This window comes from Columba livia, chromosome 5 (assembly GCF_036013475.1).
Source record: "Columba livia isolate bColLiv1 breed racing homer chromosome 5, bColLiv1.pat.W.v2, whole genome shotgun sequence".
NCBI lineage: Eukaryota > Metazoa > Chordata > Aves > Columbiformes > Columbidae > Columba > Columba livia.
This window is the reverse complement of record NC_088606.1, coordinates 22,280,736-22,304,706: the sequence shown is the minus strand read 5'-3', so window position 1 is coordinate 22,304,706 and position 23,971 is coordinate 22,280,736. Positions and strand designations below refer to the sequence as shown.

The 23,971-nt window shown below is 41.7% G+C and overlaps 1 protein-coding gene across 3 annotated transcripts in view; it reads right to left on the bottom strand.

Moving 5' to 3' along the window:
* The window catches only part of STON2 (stonin 2), a 77,765-nt gene extending 57,150 nt beyond the window's left edge, over positions 1–20,615 (bottom strand). The window contains exons 1-3 of one of the 3 annotated variants that reach the window (XM_065063750.1): positions 20,463–20,615; positions 2,054–2,260; positions 1,351–1,605 (exon numbers count right to left, since the gene is read on the bottom strand). In XM_065063750.1, the coding sequence (XP_064919822.1) occupies positions 1,351–1,605; positions 2,054–2,141 (343 nt within the window). In that variant the 5' untranslated portion in view covers positions 2,142–2,260; positions 20,463–20,615. Of the gene's footprint in view, positions 1–1,350; positions 1,606–2,053; positions 2,261–15,175; positions 15,375–20,185; positions 20,412–20,462 lie in introns of those variants that run through there. The other 2 variants (XM_065063752.1, XM_065063751.1) reach the window with 2 other exon arrangements.
* Between the last annotated feature and the right edge of the window lie 3,356 nt (positions 20,616–23,971).

Genomic DNA, 23,971 nt, shown 5'->3' with positions numbered 1-23,971 from the left:
GTTTTCCAGTTGACAACGGCATCACAACATTAGGAAGGAAATACGGAGTCAGAGCAACCAACAGCTCCATTTGAAAAAGTATGTGGCTGTATGAACTTGTATGGGCAAGAGTAAGGATCACTTAACCATGCAATTAAATAATAGAGGTAGAGCATCTCAGTTTTACAGGTTTACAGTTATGGGTTTTCTTACTTTTCCGCTTATCGCCAGGATCAGTAAGTATTTACAACTAAGAAGAATAACCAACACATAAATCTAAAGGTCAGATGGGTCTTAGGCAGAGCTTCAGAGAAACTTATTTTTGCATGAAGACTCACCCACACCTGCACAAAGGTCTACCCACTGTCTCAGACTAGTCTATAGCACGCATAAAAAGAGCAGATGGAAAACTGTTGGATTTTATCCAAAGTTGCCAACCAAAGGTTTCTGACAGAAGTATTATTCATGTCACAGGGAGTATTTGATGGACTCAGTAAGCAGAGGAAAGCTATAACTCTTTAAATGGCTTTCATAACTAGAAGTAACAAAGTGAAATTACAAAGAGACAATCTCAATTCAAACATGAAGAAGTAAACTAATGTTTTCTTGGGCTATTACTCCGCAGTCTCCTGTGAGGAGGGACAGAAGTCTGTTTGCCCAGAAAAGCTAGAAGCTCATGTAGCCATATCAGTTAGCATAAGCTGAGGAGGAAAGACAGAGGCTTTGCATGCTTGTCTAAAGTATGTCAGAAAGAACTTTTACATTCAAAGAAAAGTGCCTGCAGTCCTGGAATCAGAGTCAACTTTGGTTGCTTTTGTAATTCTCCAGCTGCTAATTCATAGCATCAAAAGACAGCACAAAGTACTGATGGTCATTGGCATACCAGTTGTTGGTCTCACTAAGCTTCTGGCAAAAACCATATGGGGACTATGAGCAGATAAAGACCATAACCACAGAGGACAGTTATCGTCATTCTTTCAGTTCCAGATGACAGAGGCAAACACAGCTGAGACTTTTTAGATGGCTGTTCATACCTATACAGAAGAAATGTCACTACTGAAAACACCAATATGCTGTTTCCCTATGAGCACATTTTGGCAGTCTCCAGTGTCAAGACATAGGTGGAATAAGGCACAGAAGTATTTTATCTTTTTTAGAAAAAGAAAACATGTTTGGTTTATACTGTTAGTTCAACCCAGAATTAAATTATGAGCCCTTTTCAAAACTCTGCTAACATTAATTCTGTTAAAATACAGTAAAAGCTAGTCAAAGTTCAACCTCTGACAAATCAAAGAGCAAGGAAAAAATCCCGTAGGCTCTCACTGTATTCTGTCAGCTACTGGAATGGACCTTTTCAGGCATTTGCCTCACCTGCTTGTGGGTGGGTTGACGAAACACTTGTCCATGGTGCATCTTCAAACTGCACCCAAGCACTGATGGATGCTGACAAATCAGCGCTGGGACACACATGGTTCTCAAGCACAGCAGAATCCACCTTGGGTTTGTCAGCTGCATCATCCAGCTCTGTGTGGGAGAGGTCCTGAAATTCTCTGTCGACATTGGGGTTCTCTTCTGAAGAGGTATCTGAGGAAGAAAAACGTTTCTCCAGAGGCTCCTCGGTGCTACCTAAAATAGAGAAAACAATAAAAAGATTGGTAGGACTCACCATCACTTCATTTTTTTTAAATTGAAATCTCTAAAATTTGCCATTAAAAGTAGGAAGAAAATTTTCCTTCACCTAATGTTGTTTTTTGTCTAAAACTGGGCATAGTTTTGCATTAGATTATAATAAGTGAGACTTCCTCCACGGTCAGTTGGATACTGTCTTGAATTTCAAAGGACAGATCCAAACCCTGCATTAGATCTATGCTAAGAAAATCTCACATTAGGAGAGTATTTTCACATTTTTGGCCAAAATTCTTCTATTATATAGGTGCAGCAGGAGATAATTCAACCTCTGCACATACTGCTTCCACTCAGAAGGTATGATCTGTGATGCTAGATAGATGACAGTAGTTGGTCTAATGCAAACACAGAGTCTCAGAAGGTTCTAAGAACATCAGAGATAGCTTACCTCGTGGGTTAACAGGGAGGAGCAGATCATCAGTGAAGGACACCCACTCAGACTGGTGGGAGGCAATGACACTAGTCAGAGACGTCATGTTCGCAGCAGGCTACTCATCTTCACTTGGGGATTACAAGGAGGAAGCAGAATGGGAGGGAGGCGTAGTGAAGGTGAGCCAGAGGGAAGCACGTCCTATGCGCTTTCTTTTCAAGTGCTCTTAAGACAAGAAAGGAGTAAATAATGTCTTTTAGAAAATTAAGTGGGAGAAATGAATGCTGCCATTTTAATAACACAGAATGTCAAACCAATTTATGTACCACACACAGAGCACTGTTAGAAGTGCTGCCACCTTTGAGACAGGAATGTCACCTGTGCCTAGAGGAGGGCTACATCGGAGTAACTCCATGATTAAAGCATCTTCAAACATCATGTTAAAACAGTCAATCACCAAACCCAATGTTTTATTCCTTACTCACAGAGCCATGCCTCTCATAACCCCCACAAGAGAGGTGATGAGGGGATTTCCCAGGTTCACCAAATTCTGATTATGATGTAAGTTAATCCCAGTTCCAAGGTGTCAGCATCTCCTTGCTCATCTTGCTACTTACAACGTCTGATCCCTCTCCAGAGCAAGCAACGAGCTGCACGTTCATTATCAGTAGCATTTATGTAACTGGTTCTGGGATCGGGATGGGTTGCCCATGATTCTCACCACAGTCTGGGTACCAAGGGATGCCCTCTCAGCTAGCTGCACTTTCCAGGCCTGACTGGAACTTCGCATTTTAATTTTTAAAAAATAACACCTTAAATCTTCTCTGGAGTTAAGCATGATTTTGCTGTAGCCCAGTAAATGTTTTCACAGACACAACAACTTCAATTAGAATACACTCCAGTGGGACGTACCCCACACAGACCTGGGAATCTGGTCTGGTTGTTGGTTAGTAACTGAGAAGGTCAGCTCTGGGGAGAGAAGTTCTCTTCGATGAGCTCCCATCAGCAGCTGCTCCCATGAGCAGCCTCAGGCTGCAGACCTCTTTAAAACTCTCAGAGGACTACTGCCTCCTCCTAGGGAAGCCTGTGAATTCTGTCCACAATTATCTGAAGCACTGGAGCTCTTGTTGCCATGGTATTCAAGCACTTGAAAATACTAGAACTCAGACTTGTTTATTTTAAAGAGCTTTAAGTAGCATGTCTTGGCCTGTTGTCTCTCACCTAAGTAAAAGGGTTTTTTGGGGTGAAACTTCATGTTGGTGTACAAGAAGAGATACTTCACCGAGAGTTTTCTCTACCCTACATTAACAACATTTAGGTCCGAAGCGTAGACTGATACTGAAATGCATTCATTCCTTAAGCATTTTCTGCAGGAAGTAAATCATTAAATGGCTCCAACATGATTATTCTCTTCACAGCCACAAAGTTACCAGTCTGCTGAAGGCAGGTCAGCAAGTAAGGGCAGTGTGAAAGAGCTGAAAACTTAAAAGTTTGGAACTCACAAACCAGCCTGACACTCAGAGAGAATTTGTAGGTCTGTGTTCATTGTCTGAAGATGAACCTTTTCAAACAGAATTGAACACAAAATGCATGGTTCCCGGCAAACACAAGAAAGGATTCCTGGAGACAATCCTGATGGTTAAGTGCAATTTGCCAGGAGACTGATTCCCTCTTTGTAGTCTTTCCAGACCCTATGGCCACCCCACAGCCAGTCACACCGCATATCTTTCCCTTGTCACACAACCAGTTGCCTAACGCTGGAGAAACAGCTGCGCTTGAGCCCCAAGCTCTTTTCTTCCACCCCCATGGCAGGGCATCAGCCCTCACACAGTGTGGGGAGATACCTTTGCCTGCCTCGCACAGCATCCATTTTGAGTGCTATTAACAGAAAATACAAAGCTAAACATAGAAGCAAGCAAAGGGAAAAAGAATAATCAAATGTTTAGGGTCACAGGGATGCCACATGAGGGAAGCAGGGGATGACCGTGGTATCTTGCTTTCCTCGTGTGACCAATTAAGCTGCTTGGTTTGGGCTTGTTTAAATATCTGTAACCAAGTCTTCTTTTCCTAAACAACTGAAGACTGACCTCTCTTTTCTTCCTGATGGAAGCATGAAATGACAGGAAATGAAAAAAGAAAACAGTTTATCTTGCTCTTAATGCATAGAGACTCCAGTAGAGCTCATTTTTCCCCCTTCTTTTTTAATGTCAAGAGAAAAAAAAAGCCATGAAAGAAGGCAAGAAGAAGTACTGTTTCAGCTGTGAAGACGTGGGAGAATTACACCATTATATTAGGATGGACTTTCTCTTTAACCTACTGCCCTGGGACAAGTATACATTTCTAAAGTCACTGAGTAGCAGATAGTGAAACTTAAACACCTTAAAATAGCTAGGGAGCCCCATGAGCCCAGAAAAGCATCCAAGTACTGTGCAGTGCAGCATAAAACTCTAACTATGCAACTTCCCCATGGCTGACATTTTCTAGAGCCTTCCCAGTTTGGTAGATGAAAGAGACTGTGTTGACTTATCAAGGTTATTACAACTTTTGGATAAGCAGCCCAAAAGAGAGGAAAGTCAGCCTGTGTATATCATAGTGTTAAAGATTCTCAGAACAGAAGCACTCTGAGGATGCACATGTTAGAATGAAAAGAAAGCCATTCAAAAGACAGAATTTTGCATTCTCTCAGCTTTCACAAGAAAGCATTAATCACACCTTAACCTAAATGCCTGTGCAGAATTATTAATTATGTACAGCTAACTCCTGTGCGGTCTACGTGGAAAGGATACAACTTCATCACCAAATTATTTTTCACCTCTTTGTAGTTTCTTCTTTAGAAAAAGCACGCAAGCCAGCCCTACTGTGAACCAAGGACCCTTGGCCAGTACACCACCAACACCACTGTGCATTCACTTAACACAACAATGCTGCAATTCGCAAAACTTCTACAGAGATACATGTCACCAGGGAACATTTGACACTGTGGAAAAACCCAAATCCTTTCTGTAGCAAAGCAATCAGCACCCACTGTTTAAAACATGCAGCAAATACTGTAAGCTTTTCTTCCTGTCTTCGGACTTCTCAAACATCTATAGCTATTTCTAGATAAACAGATTTTGGAGACTTGAAGGACTAAGGGAACAAATAGTTCCTCTACACTCCAAGTGAGCTACAGTTAAGCAAAAGTTTATGCTGTACAGGCCAAGCAAAAAGAGATGGAAACACATTTACTGGAACAAGGTAGAATCATAGAACAGTTTGGGTTGGAAGGGATCCTCAAAGGTCATGTAGTCCAACCCCCTGCAATGAGCAGGGACATCTTCAACTAAATCAGGTTGCTCAGAGCCCCGTCCAGCCTGGCCTTGAATGTTTCCAGGGATGAGGCATCTACCACCTCTCTGGGAAACCTGGGCCCATGTTTCACCACCCTCATTGTAAAATATTTCTTCCTTACATCTAGTTTCAGTCTCCCCTCTTTTAGTTTAAAACCATTACTCCCTGTCCTGTTGCAACAGGCTCTGCTAAAAAGTCTGTCCTCATCTTTCTTATAGGCCCCTTTTAAGTACTGAAAGGCTCCAATAAGGTCTCCCCAGAGCCTTCTCTTCTCCAGGCTGAACAACCCCAACTCTCAGCCTGTCCTCACAGCAGAGCCGTTCCATCCTTCTGATCATTTTTGTGGACTCCTCTGGATGCTCTCCAACAGGTCCATGTCTTTTCTGTGCTGAGGGCTCCCAGGTACTCCCAGTCCAGGCCAGCATCACACCTCTCTACATGAATGGGATTTGTATCAATTTGTATCAGTTTAGATTTTGTTACTTCTGGATTTGTGTTATTATGTGCATTAGGCTTTTGGTGCTAGTGTTAGGTAAAAAAAAAAAAAAAAAACAATAGAAAAACAAAAAAAAACCACCCTAATTTATCAGATCTCTTGTAAAAAAATTGTCAAAAGTTTGTTTGTTATGCAGATGTTATGCATCCTGACCCAAATGATCCTTACCATCAATTCCAGTGTAGTGATTTGACCATGATGCAACAAAACCCTAACAAGCTGAAATTTCTGCTTGAGGTGTCTCACATTTACATTCATTTCACATGTAAATCTGAGTGAAAAATGGGCAACAGTTATTTTTAGTTCTCCAAAGGGCACAGATCACAGAGCCAGAACAAAACTCCTCCTAGTGTTTTGATCAACCACATTACATAAACCTTTCCTAAAACTAGTGAAGGTTCACTCTAAAATGACAACACTACTTTAATAACTAGAAAACTTGTCTCATTTCAAATCTATGTAAATTCAGTTTACAGCCATTTCTTGTGACATGCTTGCCTGCCTATCTCCCCTTTTGTACAACTCCACTCTAGCAAAATATCACCATCTCTCTCCCTTTATTTTGCTAAGCAAAAAACATATATTTGAGCACGTGACATAATATTCTGCTGCCAGAAATCTCATACCCAGCACCCTGTACAATGACCCCTCACTTTAGGTGGGACTTTTACACACCACGTGAGTACAAACACCAACAGTAGTAGTGGTTCATAGCACTACTGAGACACTTAAGAAATAGCTGTAATGGAATTGTGTTTTTGTAAACATATCATTCCAAGTATTTAATTACTCATATGTTTGGACAGCAAATTTGAACATTGTTTCTCAGGACATTTCAACTCTGCTCAAACGAAACAGCTTAGCACAGTTAATCATTTTAAGCACTAAGGGGCATTTCTCCAATTGCTTCAAGTTAAATACATATGATGCATGCTGCAGTAGGCTTTATAACCACTAGCCACAGCTACCAGATTACAGTTACATGGAAAAATAAAAGGAGAATAAAAACTGAGAGAATTAAATTCAGGTTTTGTTTTGCAAAGGTAACATCAATAGCAAATCTGTGCTAAATTTATTGCCTTACATGGCAGCACCACTGAAAAAGATCCCGTAATCTATACAGTGATACTGTTTTTCTTGCTTATGCATTCCCTTACAATCCCAGGGACCTAAACATTAATGTGTTACTGTACTTCGCATTTGGTTATTGTAGGAGATCATGGAAGGGAAAACGAGACAAGCTGTTAAGTTCCATGTATCAGAAAAAGAAGCTAAGCCAAAGGGACAGTAAAAACGGAAAGACTCTGACCATGGCTTTTGTTGTAACAATCAAGTTTCACTAACACCAGGAAAGTCTCAAGGAAAAATATGTAATTTTATCTTGACCACGTGTTTGGCAAACCTGTACAGACGAAACAATTCTAGTAGCTCAAACTGAGGAATGATTGCTGCCTTGGGCAAATTTCCAAGTGAGAGAGAGCTCACAGCTCTTTCTCTCAACTTGGCCTGTAACAAGCACTGACCATCAGCACATCATGACCTGAATAATAAACAAGCCCCAAACTGGAAATCTGTTCTTAAGCATCAAAAGTCCCAAGTACTTCAGGGTGCCACAGCAAAAACAAAACCCAGTCATAAACAACGGGGAAAAAAAAAAAAAATCAAACCAAACAAAAACACAAAACAAAAAAAACCCAACAACTCATGAAAAACCCAAACCACAGAAATAAAACCATAACAAAAACCCCACAAAAATCCAAAACCAACAACAAAACCAAAACAAAACCAAGAAAAACCCACTAAACTTGAGAAAACCAAGAAAACGAATTTGATTTGTATTTTATTACTTAAAAAAAAATCATTGCACCAGCCTCTGCCTAAGTGCCTGAGGAATGATTACCTTAGGAATGACCCAGATGTTGACAGGAATAAAGTCATATTTGATTATTCAATTATTGCATGCCTAATATTGAAAATCCTATTTTCTCTACACAAACAACTCCTGCGGCTTATAAACTGCCCTGAGAAAATCTCAGGTTACAGCAGGTTTTAGAACTTACATCAGTTTTATTTACTCTGTTTCATATGTGCTATTACATGAGCTCCATGACTTCAGATTTAGCTTAAGAAGCTCAGTCACTCGCATGTATGAAAGCTCTCAACGTGTATGGAAGAATCAGGGCTCAAAGGGAGCCAAAGTGAAACACCTTTGTGAAACTCCAGAAGCCTCTCTGGAAGGAGCAATGGCTTTGCCCATTATAAATCACACCCAAGTGAAGGATAACAACAGCCTTGGTAGCATGTTATCCTCAGAGCCTGGCCAAATCCACTCTATGGAGCTGTAAGGTAGGTTGTTACTACTGTCCCCTGGCAATTCTAGGCAGAGACGAAGTAAGGCAAAGTGTGGTACTGAAGATCAATATAACCATTTGGCACACTGGACAACAGTAAAGTGGTGAGGGTCTCCTTCAGCACAGGACCCACTGCAGCTACTCTAATTAACAGCCATACGCAATTACTGCAACAGATATGAAGTGATCTGTCTAAATCCACACAAGTCAGTGACAGAACTGGTGTTAAAGCTGAGGTGACCCAAGATGCCCTTATTTTCTCTAGGCCACACAAACCTGACCATCACACACAAAACCATGTCTGACAATCAGCTTAGCTTTGCTGGAAGCTCACGTTGTGTGACAGTCAGAAGAGAGGCTGTAGGGGACGTGTTGGTAAGAAAGTCATAGGCATCTCCCTCAGGAATACTTGCATCAAGGCTAATATTTGAAAGGTCAACAGCTGCTGTTTTCTCTACATTGCAGTTCATCTGCCGCAGCAGCTTTTCTGTCTTCCAGAGAGATATAGAGAGAGAACACCTAAGCTGCTCTCCTGCAGGCAATACCAGGCTGCTCAGAAGGCAATGGTCCCTCTCCCTCTGCCGAGGCCATGCCTTAGAAATACTTCATGGGTACCAGATGACACATAACGACAGCTAATCAGACAAGAGACTATTTAGAGCAATTAAAAACCTGATACTGAAGGAAAATTGTACAGCCTCTTCCTTCTCTTGCTTGCACTCCCAAGAGCTTGAGAAATCTAGAAAGTCACTGTAGAAGAGCAGCAATACGGAAAAAGAATGGGAATATTTTTTTTTTTCTTACAATTAGAAGTAATGTGTAACAGGCAGAAACTAATGGAGCATGCTAGACAAAATGTTTGGCAGTGATAGGTCACATCCCAGTCACACTGGGAAAGCAGAAGCGCTGTATTTCAGGACTCTAAATATAGCTTGCTGTGGGTCCACAATGCATTCACAGCGTAACTGAAGCCTCCAGTCATGTAATTGCATTATAACTTGAAGAATTTTTTCCCAAACTGCCAACCTTCCAGTGCAAACTAGAATCTGAGGTAAAGATCAGACAAATACTTCTCTTACCACACTGCTTTAAAACCAAACTGGGAAAAGATCACAGGAAATAGGCAACAGGCCAATTTATTTAGCAGATCATTTTCACCTCTAAAATATGGGTTTTTTTTTCCAGTCAGTATTGCACAAGCAGGAGAAAAATAAGCAAAACGCTAATATAAGGGTTTGACTATCCAAGGGTTAGGCTAATTCAGAATCTCTTTACAGATCGGGTTTTTATTTGTTCAATGAAATTCTGTGGGTAACAGCAGTAGGCAATAAGAAATGTAAGTGCAGTAAGGGGGGATTGGTAGCATCCCCTTAGGAGAGCATAGGTGCATGGACTTTACTGCTCTGCCTTGTCTTCTGAAGGCCTCCAGCAGGTAAAACGCCAGAGCAGGACCCTGATCCCAGAGCCTCCACATCCAACCATTACATGTCACAGACTTTCTCTGCTTCAGGATGGTGAATCTGTAATAGTCGCAACTATTGCACAGTGTAATGCTACAACAAGTGATGGTCCAAATCCATAGTACAGGGAGGGAACTGGGTTGAAAAACTGGTTTCTTCTTTTAAGTCTGAAAAAGTGAATCATACAAGAAACATGTGGTGCTCCCACTGAGTACCCTGGTTTACACATCTGATATCAATGCTTTCATATGTTCTTGCCTAAACTGTGCATAGACAAACTAGCCAGATGTATACCATTCACCAAACCCTCCAAAAGCCATTGTACATTATTTGCTGTTGTGAGGATTATCAAGGCATCGTCTTCAAGTTACCTCGCTGATGTAAAAAACATAATGCTCTATTGTTAATCACCCTTGAACCAACTATGTCATTGCAGCCCAACATCACTGAAGGCAGCAGAACTCAAGAGGCAAACACAGATCACAAAGCCCTGCCTGTACCTATCCTTCTTCCAGACTGGGATTAGTGACAAGTAAAACAGGGACGTGAGTAAGTAATTGTAAATTTACTGGAATATTGTGCTGGATAAGAAACACTATTCTGGTAAATGCATATCCTGACTTGTATGAAATGCCATCCTGTTCTGCCAGGTACTAACATTCCAGCATTGCAACAAATTACTGCTTTACCAGTACTCACTGTTAAACTCAAAAACTGATCCTACCTCCATTAGTAACAGGAGAGCCAGCATAATTCTTCCTGCACCTCAGGGCTGGTTTCAATTTCACAATTCATCTGACAGTTTATGCTAAAAGTTAGGTGAAAAAAATGTAATGGAAAACTGTGAGTATAATTAGTTGCCATCAATCAGTATTGGTTTATCTCATTTTGGACCATGAAAGCTGGGGGGGTGGGGGAAGCACTGAAGCCTCAAACACTAGCCACATTCAAGACCAGGCAGAAACTGGATTCTGCAGACAGAGATGCTTCACTGTAGGCTGTACGCCTACAGAGAGGATGGGCATTCATCTAGCTGAGCTGTGAGTGCGCACAGAATGGGAGAACAGATTCAGACTGAGGGAAAAACATAGAATCCAACTGTGAAAGCATCAGGAGACAAGGACCATTGAAGAACTGATGCAGTCCTGAAAGAAAGCAAAGAAGTTTTCCTGTGCTGACTGTTGGCTCGAAAGGGAAATAGGAACACTGAGCAAGAAAGCCATCTTCTGTTCAAGCCTCCTCTGTATTTCCATATAGCTAAAAACTATATACATAAATAACTTCTATATAACTATACTGCTATGTAACATCTTTTATAACCTCTAAGCTGTACTGGCATCACCTTTCCAAGGAACAGAGTTTAAAATAAGATTTTCACTATAGGGGAAATCCTGTTTGATGGTTATATATAAAAGCAGTCCTAAAACGTGAGGCTGTCTCCCAGTTTAAGGAATTCCTGCTTGATTCTTTAAAGTGAGACAAAAAACAATACTCTAGAAGAGGTATCCCAGGGTACAAGTCTGCCCTAGCAGAAAATTCCTTGGATGATCCAACTGGTCTTTCCTCATTTCTAGTGTTTGGAGCGACAATTAAGATTATGCAACTTAGTGTGATGCTAGGACACTGCAGCCCTTCAGGGCAACCCACAAATATCACATTTGCTGTCACTCTCTTATTTTAGACACTCTAAATATAGGCCCATTAGACTCGATGGTGCTGTTTATCTAGTGTGACTACCCCTGTTTCAAGAGAATGAAAATCAATTCTGGAAAAAAAAGATGCTTGAGCAAAGACTGAATTTAAAGGGACTCAGTATTTTATATACTATTACAAAAAAAATGCTATATATAAAGTAGAAACAAAGATCTTGACAAGTCAAATTCACACATAGTACAAAGTAGTGTTTACATCACTATCACCTAATAAATTTATGTTTAATTGTATTTTTCTAATTGTCAAAACATGAAATAATACATGCTATACTAGCATGATGTAGAACAGAGGGTATGAGAAAATCCTGCAATTTTTTATGTTGCTTGGGTTTGGGTTTATTGGGCTTTTTGGTTTGTTTTTACTAACACAAACTAATAAGCAGTGTTAGCAAAAATAAAACATGTTTCAGAGGAGAAAAAAAGCTGCTGTTTCGTAGTATCTCTGTCAACAGGCCCATACTTAGACAGCAGGGTCCATTAGGTGACAGCAGAGGTATCATTCATTCCTTGGTGTTGTTTACTCACCTCTGGAAGTTCGCAGGGAACACAGCACAAGAGGTGGATTTCCTCTAGTGCAAAAGAGTAGAGCCTTTTGCTGACAATGAAGTTGAGAGTACTCTGTGGTCTGATTTCTAACTACCGATGCTTTGGCATTGTCTGGTTTGGCGAGCAGCGGCTGCTCATCCTTACGGCACTGCCCCTTTGATCGGCAGCTGTGCCTGTGCGACAGCAGGTGACCTGCTGCCTGCCAGAAGGGGAAGCCAAGACACAGTGCCATCTATCTGCATGAGATCATGTAAGTGCCGCAGGGGCACACAGTGAGAGGTGGATCCCTGTGGCATATAGAGGCAGCAAACCACTCATATTTTATTAGACTTGGTATTTTGCTGAGGAAACTACAAGTGGATCCACTGTGAGTCTGAATACCAACAGGGGGAAGAAGGACCAGCTGCACCTCCTGTTCAACAGCATCAAATGTTTAATACCAGCCTTCTTGTATGGCTTCCGTGAGATGCTCATCTTTTAATCTGACCATGAAGTCCAGTAACAAAGCACTCAGGGTGTTGACAAATACGTGCTATTATACACTGAAATTCATAGGAATCAGCTCCCACAGTGTGGCACAGTCCCTGGCTTCACAGTGCTTAGAATGGCTCAGTCATTGCACTGATGCATTTGTGAGGCTATCAGCCAGGATGCCTGGCTTGAGCCAGTGGTACACAAATGTGATAGGTGTATGTACTTCTATGTGGTATACACAGCAACTAAACAAACTGCTATTTATAGGCATATGAAAAAATCTCCAGCTTTCACACAGAAATAGGAATGTGATTTGATCTTTCAAAATTCCATGTTTTGAGGATAAAGAATAATTCACATGGCTAAACCAAATCAATACTTTTAAAAAGAAAACAAAACAAAACCAAACCAACCAAACAAACAAAACCTACAGTGAGACATTCAACTATTCTTTCCTTCTCAGACAACTGACTCCTCAGTTTCAAATACCAGACATTTGTTTTATCATTAAACCACGTAAAGTTTAGCTGCATTAGGTGACCAGCCATTCTATATATCTAGAAGTATGTTCTACTTACCTACACTTCCAAATCATGCATGAAGGAGCTAAAAGATGAAAGTCACATGGTAATACAAGTGACGTCACCAACACACTCAGCTCTCAACTGGACTTCGGTAACACAGTATCTTGCCTCCCAAATATTTAGGCAAGAATTTCATTCATGGTACATTCCTGGGTGCTGTCTGACATTATGTAACCCAAAGGTAATTTTCTTTAAAGGAAGGCATAGGGTCTGATATATGCATGATGTGCTTTGTATTATCTGAGTGCTTTAGTAGAGCAACAGTGTAAAAAAAAAAAAAAAAGTACGTACGTATGTATAAATATATAAAACCAACCCCAAACTCTCTCCACCCAAGCCCGTAGAAGTGACAGGATTACTGTTGCCTTGAAGACTCTGGGTTCTGGTCAGGAAAACAAAGCAGAATAATCTTAATGAAGACTTCACTCACTTCATCAAGAAATCACTATAAAGCACTGCAGACATGGAGGTGGATGCTGGGCACTCATATAATACTAGCAAGGCCTTTATTCATTGAAAGGTTTGGAATCTGCATGTTCTCCTCTATGCAGTCCCTCTTAGGTGCCACCGCCGGCAGTGCGGGGTGTCTGGCAGCCCGGCTGCTCGCTGACCTTTCTCTGTTGTGGCCATGGAGGTAATGCAGCCAGATCCCCCTGCCCCCCCTCCCAACCTCCCACAGCCGCCAGCAACCGTGGGCATTCCGCTCCTCAGCCCACAACGTGTCACGGCTGCACAGCATTATGATATGTGGAAATACCTGTTCCAGGCAACATCAACACAGCGCTGTAGCTCTCTTGCCAGCTCTGAGGAAGCTGAGTCCAGCCAACTTTTGGCAAAGGCTGCTCCATCCAGTGGACCAGTTTTGAAAGTGGGATGCAGGCATGTAGATTTTAGAATATTTGAGATATTTACTTTCCTCTTTTATTGAGGCACAGACCCTCAAAGGGAAGAGGAGACTCTGTTTCTGTCACCAGGACTGGCAGTGACTCACTGTGGCAGAACTGTAAATCTGACACCAGCATAATTCACGAAGACACAAACAAAAGCTTGTTACAAGGTACTGAAAATTCGCAGAATTAGAAAAATGTCATTTTTTTAGGACAAAGTTTCTGGAAAAAAGGGATTAAAACTTGAAAGCTAGTGGCTGTTTCAGTGTCACAGAAGAGCCTCACGTGGCTGTTTGGAGTTGCAGCTCCCAAACGTCTGCAGCCACCCTCCATCAGCCTTAGCTCCAAGCGTTTTCATATTGGATTGAATATAGGGAGCATTCGCAATCTTTTCTGGTAAAGGGTGAATGCTGGTGCCAAACTCTGAGTCCACATGAAGTGTGGTAAACTAATACAGCTGCCTCCATTCAGAGAGACTTGAACAATGAAACTGCAGAGGCTGGACATGACTGACTTAGGAGGGGAAAGCCCAGATCTGCCCAATCTATTCTACCTCCATTTTACACCCTTTGAGATTCTGGCAGTGAATACCCCCCCAAATTCCATACACCTATCAGCTGAGAACTTATTTCTTATGCTGAACTCATGTACCTTATAATTTGAGAACACACACTTGATGTTGCCACCATATATAATTTTTATATATGGGATGTAATTTTTAGCCAGGTAAGTATCTGAACTCTGGTGAACTGGGAACAGGAGCATTTCTGGTGGTAATTTTCTGTCCTCAGAAGCAGCTAGCAATTAAACAGCAACTAATCATTAAACTTCATATGCCAAATTCTTCCCCACAGCTGTTCCATTGAAACTACTTCATAAGAAAATAAGCTGGCTTTGTGCTGTGGAGCTTGACCAGCTCAAGTTTCAGTTATGCAGCTAGTAATACTTTTTATCTTCAAAAATGCTTAGTGGTGCTTTTTCCACGTGTTTCCATCATCCGAACAACCACAAAACCAGCATGCAGTTCTATAAAATGGTACCTTCTGTTCACAAGAGGCCTCTGATTTTGAGGGAAAGAGAACAAAATTACTGTATCGTATACCCACTGCCACACCACCCCCATTTTCAAAAGCAAATTAAAGATAATTCATTTCACAGCTGGCAAACCCAAGTGCCCACAGACAGAATTAGTTTCTATAAATATTCATATTTATAAATGCCAACTAAAACTTGGCCTAAAAGAGTGTAACAAAACAAGAAACACAGCTCAGCAAGAAGTCACCGTTTCTCTCCAACTCACCAGGCAGGTCTGCTGCCCATGGACCAGGAGCTCCGCTTTCCATCTCAGCCCCAGAGCACACTGCCTGCTCCTTGAATATCAGGATAGTTTTGTACCACTAGAGCACCTTCATGGGAACCTGAAGCATTCAGCTGAGTTTTGTCCTCTGTTTCCAGCCAAAGGAACTGCGCTGAGACAGTTAAGTTACCTTAAATGCGATGTGATTCATCTTGCTTTATTAACTCTGGTCGCCCAGAGTTAGACATGTGAGATAGTCACCTGATGCTCTGTTTACAGTCAATAGAAGGAACACAACACCTCCAGAGGATCCTTCCTCTGATCTATTTTAAAACGAGGTGAATCCCCTTCTAGAAAGCCTGTGGCAACTAACTTAGGCTTGCATGTCTTTTTCATGTCTAAATTAAGGCAACTGAATCATGGCCAAAAATAATATTGTACCAATACTCAATTTCCCCTTTCACTGATACACTGTCTTTGTGTAGATCAGTCCCAATCGCATGCGCACATACACACATCCACTTCCAGGACACTTTCCCAAGCTGCTTTTTGGCTCCTGCCTTCATCACTTCTAAGGCTGCTATTTGTTTCTTTCCAGGATTCCTCTTTCCTAGGAGTTTCACTGAGTTTGTCTTTGCAGAGGGATATGTCTGCAACAAAGCTTAAAAGCCACATTTAATATCCAAGATAAATTACTTTCTACAATAAAGCACATTAGGAGGGCCACAATTTGTCTATCTCACCTTCCCTGTCAGTATCAAACACAAAACTGCCTCACCCTGTAAAGAATGAATAAGAGGCACTTCAGCAGTGGTTTGATGCTCAGAGACTTATTTCTAATTCTGTATGAATGTGCTTGAGCGATATGAGATGAAACCACTAAGCACTGATTTTAAAGCAAGGGCGCAACTCATCAAGATGTTCATGTAGCACGACCACTTCAGTAAATAAAAGTGTAAAATTCAATAAAGTGTTGTACTTATTTCTAGACATGTCACTGCAGTGGACTGATAAACTTCAGTATATCACTGCTGAGAAAGTATTTCCAACATTTTAGGAAATAATTTACTATCAGAAAATTACCTATTGAAGGATTTTCGGGATGGGTGAGGGCAAAAGCTCTTTAATTTTAAGGCTCCCTTTCACCAACTGTATATCTACTGAATTGATGTTTGAGAAACCTATACATTTCAGTAACCATCTTCCGACAATACTATTTTCTACTAATAAGGCACTATCTGTTTCTATAGTTATCTAAGGGACACATCTTCTCTTAACTTTTTTAACATTAGTCTATCATGTTTGTATTTTCCCCTCATATTTTTCTGTAAATACATACTTAGGATTATGGTATATTTAATTAACTGAAAACAAGTTGCTCCAGATGCTATATCCTAAGTTTAGACTATCAAGCACTGTAAAGCCCCATCAATAGGAGCAGAGCCATAGACTGAAATACTTGGCATTAAGGGCACAGCTTTCACACTACTTTTTTGTGGCTTTTTACTTCCAATTATTTCTAATCTGACCCTGTGGACTGAATTTGCATTAGCACTTGGAGCACATTCAATGAGTGCCTGGAGGTCTGGCTCAAAGAAACCAAACAAAACCAGCTTATGTACTCTGCGATGCAAACTGAAATGCAATAATTGCAGACGATCAGGACATTCATTTCAAAAGTGCATTCCTGTCCTAACTAATCCGCTAACATATTTGCAGACATAGTTTTTCAGAAAAGAAGGGAACACCAATGCTTGCCCCTGGTATCTCCACAGGACCACACCTTCCCAGGTTTTTTCAGTCTCGATCTCTGAAATTTTATGCCCTTAAATTATGGAAGAAATAGGACCTTCCACACTCGTCACATTATTTGTACATTTAAAAAACAAACAGTGAAAACTGACCACAGAAGTCAATAGGGCATTTGTAACCCCTGCCTGGGAAGCAATCTTACCCATACAGACACCTTCAGATGGATCTCTGGCCCTATTTGAGATCCTGTCAAAACCTGCACTGTCTACAAGAAGCAAATATTTAACCCCTAATGATTGCAGATGTATGAGCTGAGCTGTAAGGCTTCTAGTTGTACTTCAAAGGACTCAAATTCATCTGGTCACTATTACAGCCATAATCCTGAAGACAACACATGCTCATACCCAGCGCATACAGAGATAGTCATTCCTTCCTCGAGGTTAACCACTTGGAAGTTATTACATTCATTAGCAGAACTTGCAACTCTTTAAGAAACCATCCAGCATGGTTAGACTCCTAAGAAAATGCATTAAGAAATCAGAGGACAAAAAAAAGAAATCTGGTTTTGCCATTGAGTACTTTACAGATTTTAATTTTTTTAATGCAACTAATAGTGCAGACAGATTGCCCAAGGATTGCCTTCTTTCCTTGCTGACTGCAGAGACAGCTTAAGTGATTAGGTTAGATACATCCAATTTTAGGATGGCCAAGATCACATTAGAAGATTGCTTCTGTCATTTGAATCCTTATAGAACTAAAGCTTATTTCCTGATTTTTTTTTCCTTCTACTATCAAAGAGAAAGCTAACATACTGTTGAAAAGCTTCTGACTGAGGCCAAAACCTTTACTTTCTGCCTGCCCCTAGGAACAGGGCTTTTCAACAATTTAAAATTCTCTTATTTTGTTAGCTGATTGGCAAAAAGCATTGACAGGTGCTCTGCACAAAGCCCAAGCGCAATACTTGGGTTAAAAGCTGCAGGAGGACATGGTACTAACAGAAGCAGAGTGTCAGAGCAGGAGATCTACAAGCTCTGATCTTGTAGCTGCTGCCACCTTGGCAACTGCCTCGCTGACTGGAAAAGCCATCTCTTCTACAAGGGCAACAGAAGCCTTGCAGAGCACAACATCTTGAGAGATTTGTAACACGCATAAATACCATTTCTCATCTTCATTTGCTGATGCCAGACTTGAGACAGCTGAAAATCAAGAACTCTATAAACACGATGTATTTAGCCCACTCACAATATGGTTTTAACCCCCACACAGTCTGGGTTTCTCAACCAGGCAACTGTACCAGCTGCCAGTTCTCAACAAGTAAGCTGGGAAGGCAGCAAACCAAGTGCTCAAGATGGGGAGCTGGCCACTGCTGAGATGTAGCTGTCGCTTTTTAACCTTGTGTCCCTTGAGCTGTTGCCTAAACCAACCTCAGAGCAGGGTACTAATTATGCAGCTGACGTAATGGGGTATCAAAGCAGCTCATGTAAAGGAGAGACATGCAGTTAAAGACCAAACTATGTTGTTAACTCATGAATTGTAAGAGAGGATAACTAGTCAAAATTGCAATATAGTGCAACTTGTGAGAGAACAAAAAAAATATCTGAACTTTTCTCTTATTGAGATGTTTAATGGTCATGCTCTTGACAGCGTTAATATTTTTAAAAATAATTTAAAAGCTACAATTACAAAAGAGCAGCCATCACTAAACTTGCCAGCTGTATTCCTATATCTATGGAAAAAGGTAGTTTAGGTCTGCTTGGGAGTTATTGCTACTTGCTTTGTGCTTGAGATCTCCATAGGAATATAATGAAAAGCCTTTAATGTTATACGTAAACGTATACCTGAAAAAAACATGATTAACAGATTAAACGTAATTCATAGCAAATACCACTTTATGTTGTAATCAATCAAAAACTTATTGGAGAAGAGGGAACCTAGCCATTTGGAAACTACAGGCTTAGGAAAGTCATATGCATTGCATAACCCATATAATATATCTCACTGGAGACCAGGAAACTGCTCTTCAGGCTTATTTGTGATAACACAAACTTCATTTGATAATATAAACCTGTTTATCTGGAAAATCTCAAGGCAAAGTCCAGATCTCACTTGTCTGTGTAACACAAGGTATGTTTCAGTCATCTTGGCAGAGAAAACAAAAAAAGAAATCAGTCACATGCCACAATGAGTGAACATAAACATTTTCCAATCAACTGGTTGTTTGAAATTTACTTGCCCAAACTAGTAAGTTTATAAAACACACGTTTCACAGAAGACAAGAATGGTTCATAGCTGATTCACAAGTAAGAAAGAAAATGTTTGCCAAATTTCTGCCTTGACAACACTAAAAATGCCCCTCAAGCCAATAACGTGAAGTTTTTCTAAAGATAATTCCCAGCAAAAGGCCCAACTAAGTACAGGAAGATGTGAGCTGAAAAGCATCACCTGCTTTAGTCAAGCAATCGAGCATTTTTTTAAACTTGTTTCTCTCTGAAAAACTGAAGTCTCAAAAAGGATTAAACCACAGGACAAAAATCAGAAAAATTTATTATGGCCAATTAGTCAACACAACAACTAATGAAAAATGGAGCTACAGTACAGAAAGGATATTAAACACATGAGCTACACAAATGCGCAGGGAAGGGGCTGACTGGTCATATATCAACACAAAAATCCACACTGCATGGAAATAGATAATTTGAGCTTTTTTAACCTATAATTTATGTAGTGTATTCAAGCGAGACGTCAGAAAGATGAGTGGTGATCTCTCTTTGCCTTTCAATATCTTAACCACAGAAAAAGGTTTCAAAATCAGCACAATTCGGCAGACTCAAGAAAGGAAAAATCCAAAACATGAGTAATTGCACAGAGCAGCTGAGGGGTAGGTGGATACAAGCAGCTTCCACATGCTGCTGTTAATGACTCATTAACCCTTCCGCAGCCGCTGGTGCTCGCACGGGAACACAGCGTGCATTATCCCAGCTAACAGAGGAGCGCACTCATTTGGGAGGAGATAGCTGGGGGGTTGCTAGGATGCCTGTCACAACCAGCCGTCATGGTAAACATCCAGGAAGGAGGGTGTAAGGACCAAGGAGGGCCAGGTTGAAACATGGTCCCGGTGGTTCCGGCTGGGAGCGGTGCCAAGAGCCCCGGCCAGGGACTGGGGCTGGAGGACGGAGGGGAAACTTCAGCCCCACTGGGGCTGCACCTGGGGACGACCCCTCGGGCCGAGCCGCAGAGAAGGAAAAGCTGCAGCGAACGCACCGAGGGGAAAGCAGCAGCTCCAGCTCCGCCAAGCCAGACCACCTGCCTTGGCTTCCAGTTTCCCCGGCTCCGGTTTCTGAGTGTCCTCAGCCCGCCGCTGCGGTAGCGCTGCCCGCAGACGCGCTGCCCCTTCCCCAGCCGCCAGCGAGAGCGCGGGGACGCGCACCCTCCTCCCCGCGGGGGCCGGCCGGGCGGCCCCGGGCACGCAGCTCTCCCGGCCTGCGCTCGCTGCCGGCTGCGCGGCCGCCCCCCGGACCCCGCCAGGTCTCGGACATACCTGCCGCCGGCGGCCCGGGCGCTCCGCGGGGCAACGGTGCCGCCGCCCGCGCTGGCGGACAGCGCGCTGCGGGGAGGGGAGGCGGCGGGGCGGCCCGGGCCCGCCCCCCGCGGGGCAGCGGCAGCGCGGGGCCGCCGCCATTGGGCGCTCCCCGGCGGCGCGGGGGACCGCGGCGCCGCATTGGCCGGGGGCGCCCGGGCCGGGCCCGCCCCGCGGGGCGGCGCTGCTCCCGGTGCGAGCGGCAGCCGGCGGGGGCAGCTGCCGGTGCGGCCGCAGAGGGACGCGGGCGAGGGGCTGAAACACGCGGTTGCTTCTCCTTTCCCGGAATTCGCGCATTTAAATATATACATGGCCTGTTTTTAAATACGATTCAAAGTCAACGCTCAACGCGGTTACCTACTTGAGGGGTAACCTCCTCTTACAGAAACGCAAAAGTAGATGTGAACGTGTAGGTAAAAAATGTAATACAATAAATCACTCTGATCAGGGTCATTCAGCTGGCATTCTTAAATGCATAAATGTGAGGAGTTATTTGTAACTGATGATTCTGATAATAATTAATAAGTGTCCCAATGCTTTTGTTAGACCGGGATGAATTTCAAAGGTCAGCAAATATCCCCCCTTCTCCCTTTATGTATTAATCAGGACTGATAAAGCTAAATGCAATACCAATGAACCGACTTGTTTTTAAGCTGTTAAGTTGTAGTAGTATTACAGACATAATAATATAAATTAAAACATTAATCTTATTTCTGCCTTTAAAGATTTCAGATCGCAATTTGCATATTCAAATGTCTGTATGAAGGCTTTCATTTCTAACCCTATACCACAACTGCAAGGCCGCCAATGAAAGGCAAGTCATGGAAAAGGAGTAGGCGCCCCACACCCAGCAAGGTGAGCGCCCTGGGTACCTGTGCACCCAGCAGCAGAGTCAGGGCTCTGCAGAGCTGAGGAACTGACAAGACACCAAAGAGCTTCCCAGAAAACGGAACCTTTCAAACTGAGAAATGTTAATTACCTTAACATTTGCATTAAATGTTATCATAACGGCCATAACTAGTATTTGGGACTGGCTAAATATATATATATATTTTTTACACAAGTTTAACTCTTCTGCAGGTGAACTAACAGTTTTTAAAGTGCTCTTGTGAAACACAGGGCAAATCTCAACTAAAAAGATAACCAGGCAATTATAAGAACTTACGTTACACTTGGCAGTTTGGCATATCTGGGTCACCTGATTTTGCCTTGAAGGAGCTTTCAAAGCAGTTTGGAGGTTTACCATGGGCAGACACTACTCTGCAGACATGCATTAAAACGTACATCGCCTCTCAAAGAAAAAAACCAAAGCCCCTGCGATGCAGGGCTGGGGGCGGGGAACGTCCTCCGGCACAAAGCGTTGACACGAGTGCCGGCTAGAGGTGGTGGGGAGAAAATACCACGGAAAAACAACACACAGCGCGAACATTTCCAAACAGCATTTGCCGATCATGCCTGGTCTTCTCCAGCAGTATAAAATAACCATTTCCCAAACAAAACTAGCCATGAAAAATATGTTTAGTTGCACATACTGCCCGTGGACCAAGGCGGATTTAGGCTGGTAGCCACGCTCATGTACATGTGTGAAGGTTAATCACAGCAAGGACATTGGCTAGTTCTGCTCAGGTACAACTGGTGTCTTTGTTTCTTCTCATAATTAATTTTTGAGCCTGAGGAACTCAGATTAGTTTTCTAAGTATTTCCCTCTATCTTCAATAAATCCAGGATCCAGATGTCATTGACCTCTCATGTACTGGCCCGGGAGAGACCCTGACTAGAAAAAGACTCCAAGGCCATCAGTCCTTTCCTGGTTTTGGTCAAGTCCTGAACACTCTTTCCCCGCCCCCCCCCCTTTTTTCTTTTCCTCCATTGTTTTCTGAACAACAGCATCAGGCTCAGCCATTAGGGAGTAACTTTTCACAGCTGTACTATGAGCCTGTAGTCAAAAAGGCAGCTACAAATGCAACCAAGAAGAGTCCAACAGTGGCAGTGGTTGCCATTGCTCAAGTCCACAGCATGAATTTCATCAATCAGGTTGTAATGGAGACTCAGCACCAGAAATATGTTATGTTTCCCTCCTTGCTGTCCTTTACTGATAGCCTTTAGAAGGTTTAAAGGTTGATGAAGAGGATATTTCTTAATTTAAAACTTTATTAAAAGAAAAAAGGCTTGCATATGACATATTGCTTTTTTAAGCACTTTTCCTTCTTAAATGTAGATGGATTAACAGGCTTAAGCTGGCTCTAATACCAATTACGTTTTCAGATATTAAGTCAATTGAAGTTCCTGTATTTGATATCCTTTTAAAATAAAGGGGGGGAGGGGAAAAGATGATTTAGAACATTTGATTCTCTTAAATTACTTATTCCATCAAAGTTACTACACCATCACCACAGCATTAGACAGCTCTGTTTACTACTGCTATTCTATTTGGGTTTGTAAGAGATTTTACTGTTTTGTTTCCAAGCTACTTTTACTAATAAGACCTCGAATGGAAGCACTGGCAGTTAACATACCTGTTACAGGTTCTTATGTTTTCCTAAGTGGGAGGACACTTTTGGTCAGTCCTGAAGTGATCACACAGCTGCACTAGATGGCCCATTGCAACTGGATCTATTACATCAGAAAAGAAATTACTCCATTTGAATAATTGTACATTAAATTTCTGTTTGAAAACTGGTGTTCATACGATAGAAACAGAACTCCTCTTCCCTCTAAATCAGGAGAAAAAAAAAATAAAGTCAAACATACTCCAGAGAGTCTGGTTTGCCTATTTCAAATAGTTTGGGTTTGAGGAACAAAGATTATGTCCTTCCATTTTCTAGAATATGACATAGTGTTGCACACTAACCATGAAAATACAGCATTCTATTGCTGGTATTACAACCTCTGTTGAAAATGTATTTATTATGAGATTCTACAGGGTTAGAACATGTGAGATCATAACTATAAACACATGTACCGAGTAACTAAAGCTAGAATGATCCCATTTCTAATTTATTTTTGAACATACATATCACCTGATTTTTTGTTCTTTCAACTTGGGAAATAATTAGTTTTTAATATTAGGAAATATTAAATATTAATAAATATTAATGAATATTTATAATATTAATATTATGAAAAAATTATTAATGGAAAGAGTTGTCGGGCATTGGAACAGGCTGCCCAGGGAAGTGGTGGAGTCACCATTCCTGGAGGCGTTTAAAAAGTGTTTAGATGAGGCTCTTAGGGACATAGTTCAGTGCTAGAGTTAGGTTATGGTTGGACTTGATGATCCTGAGGGTCTCTTCTAACTGAAATTATTCTATTATTCTAATATTTAATTATAAAGATGATAATAATAATTCACTACATCTTGGAAAACTATTAACTATGCTATTTTATTCCAATATAAACCAACACTGAGTCTCACGCAAGCTTTACTGCAGATTTAACTGAATTACACCAGGTAACAGAATGAAATATAT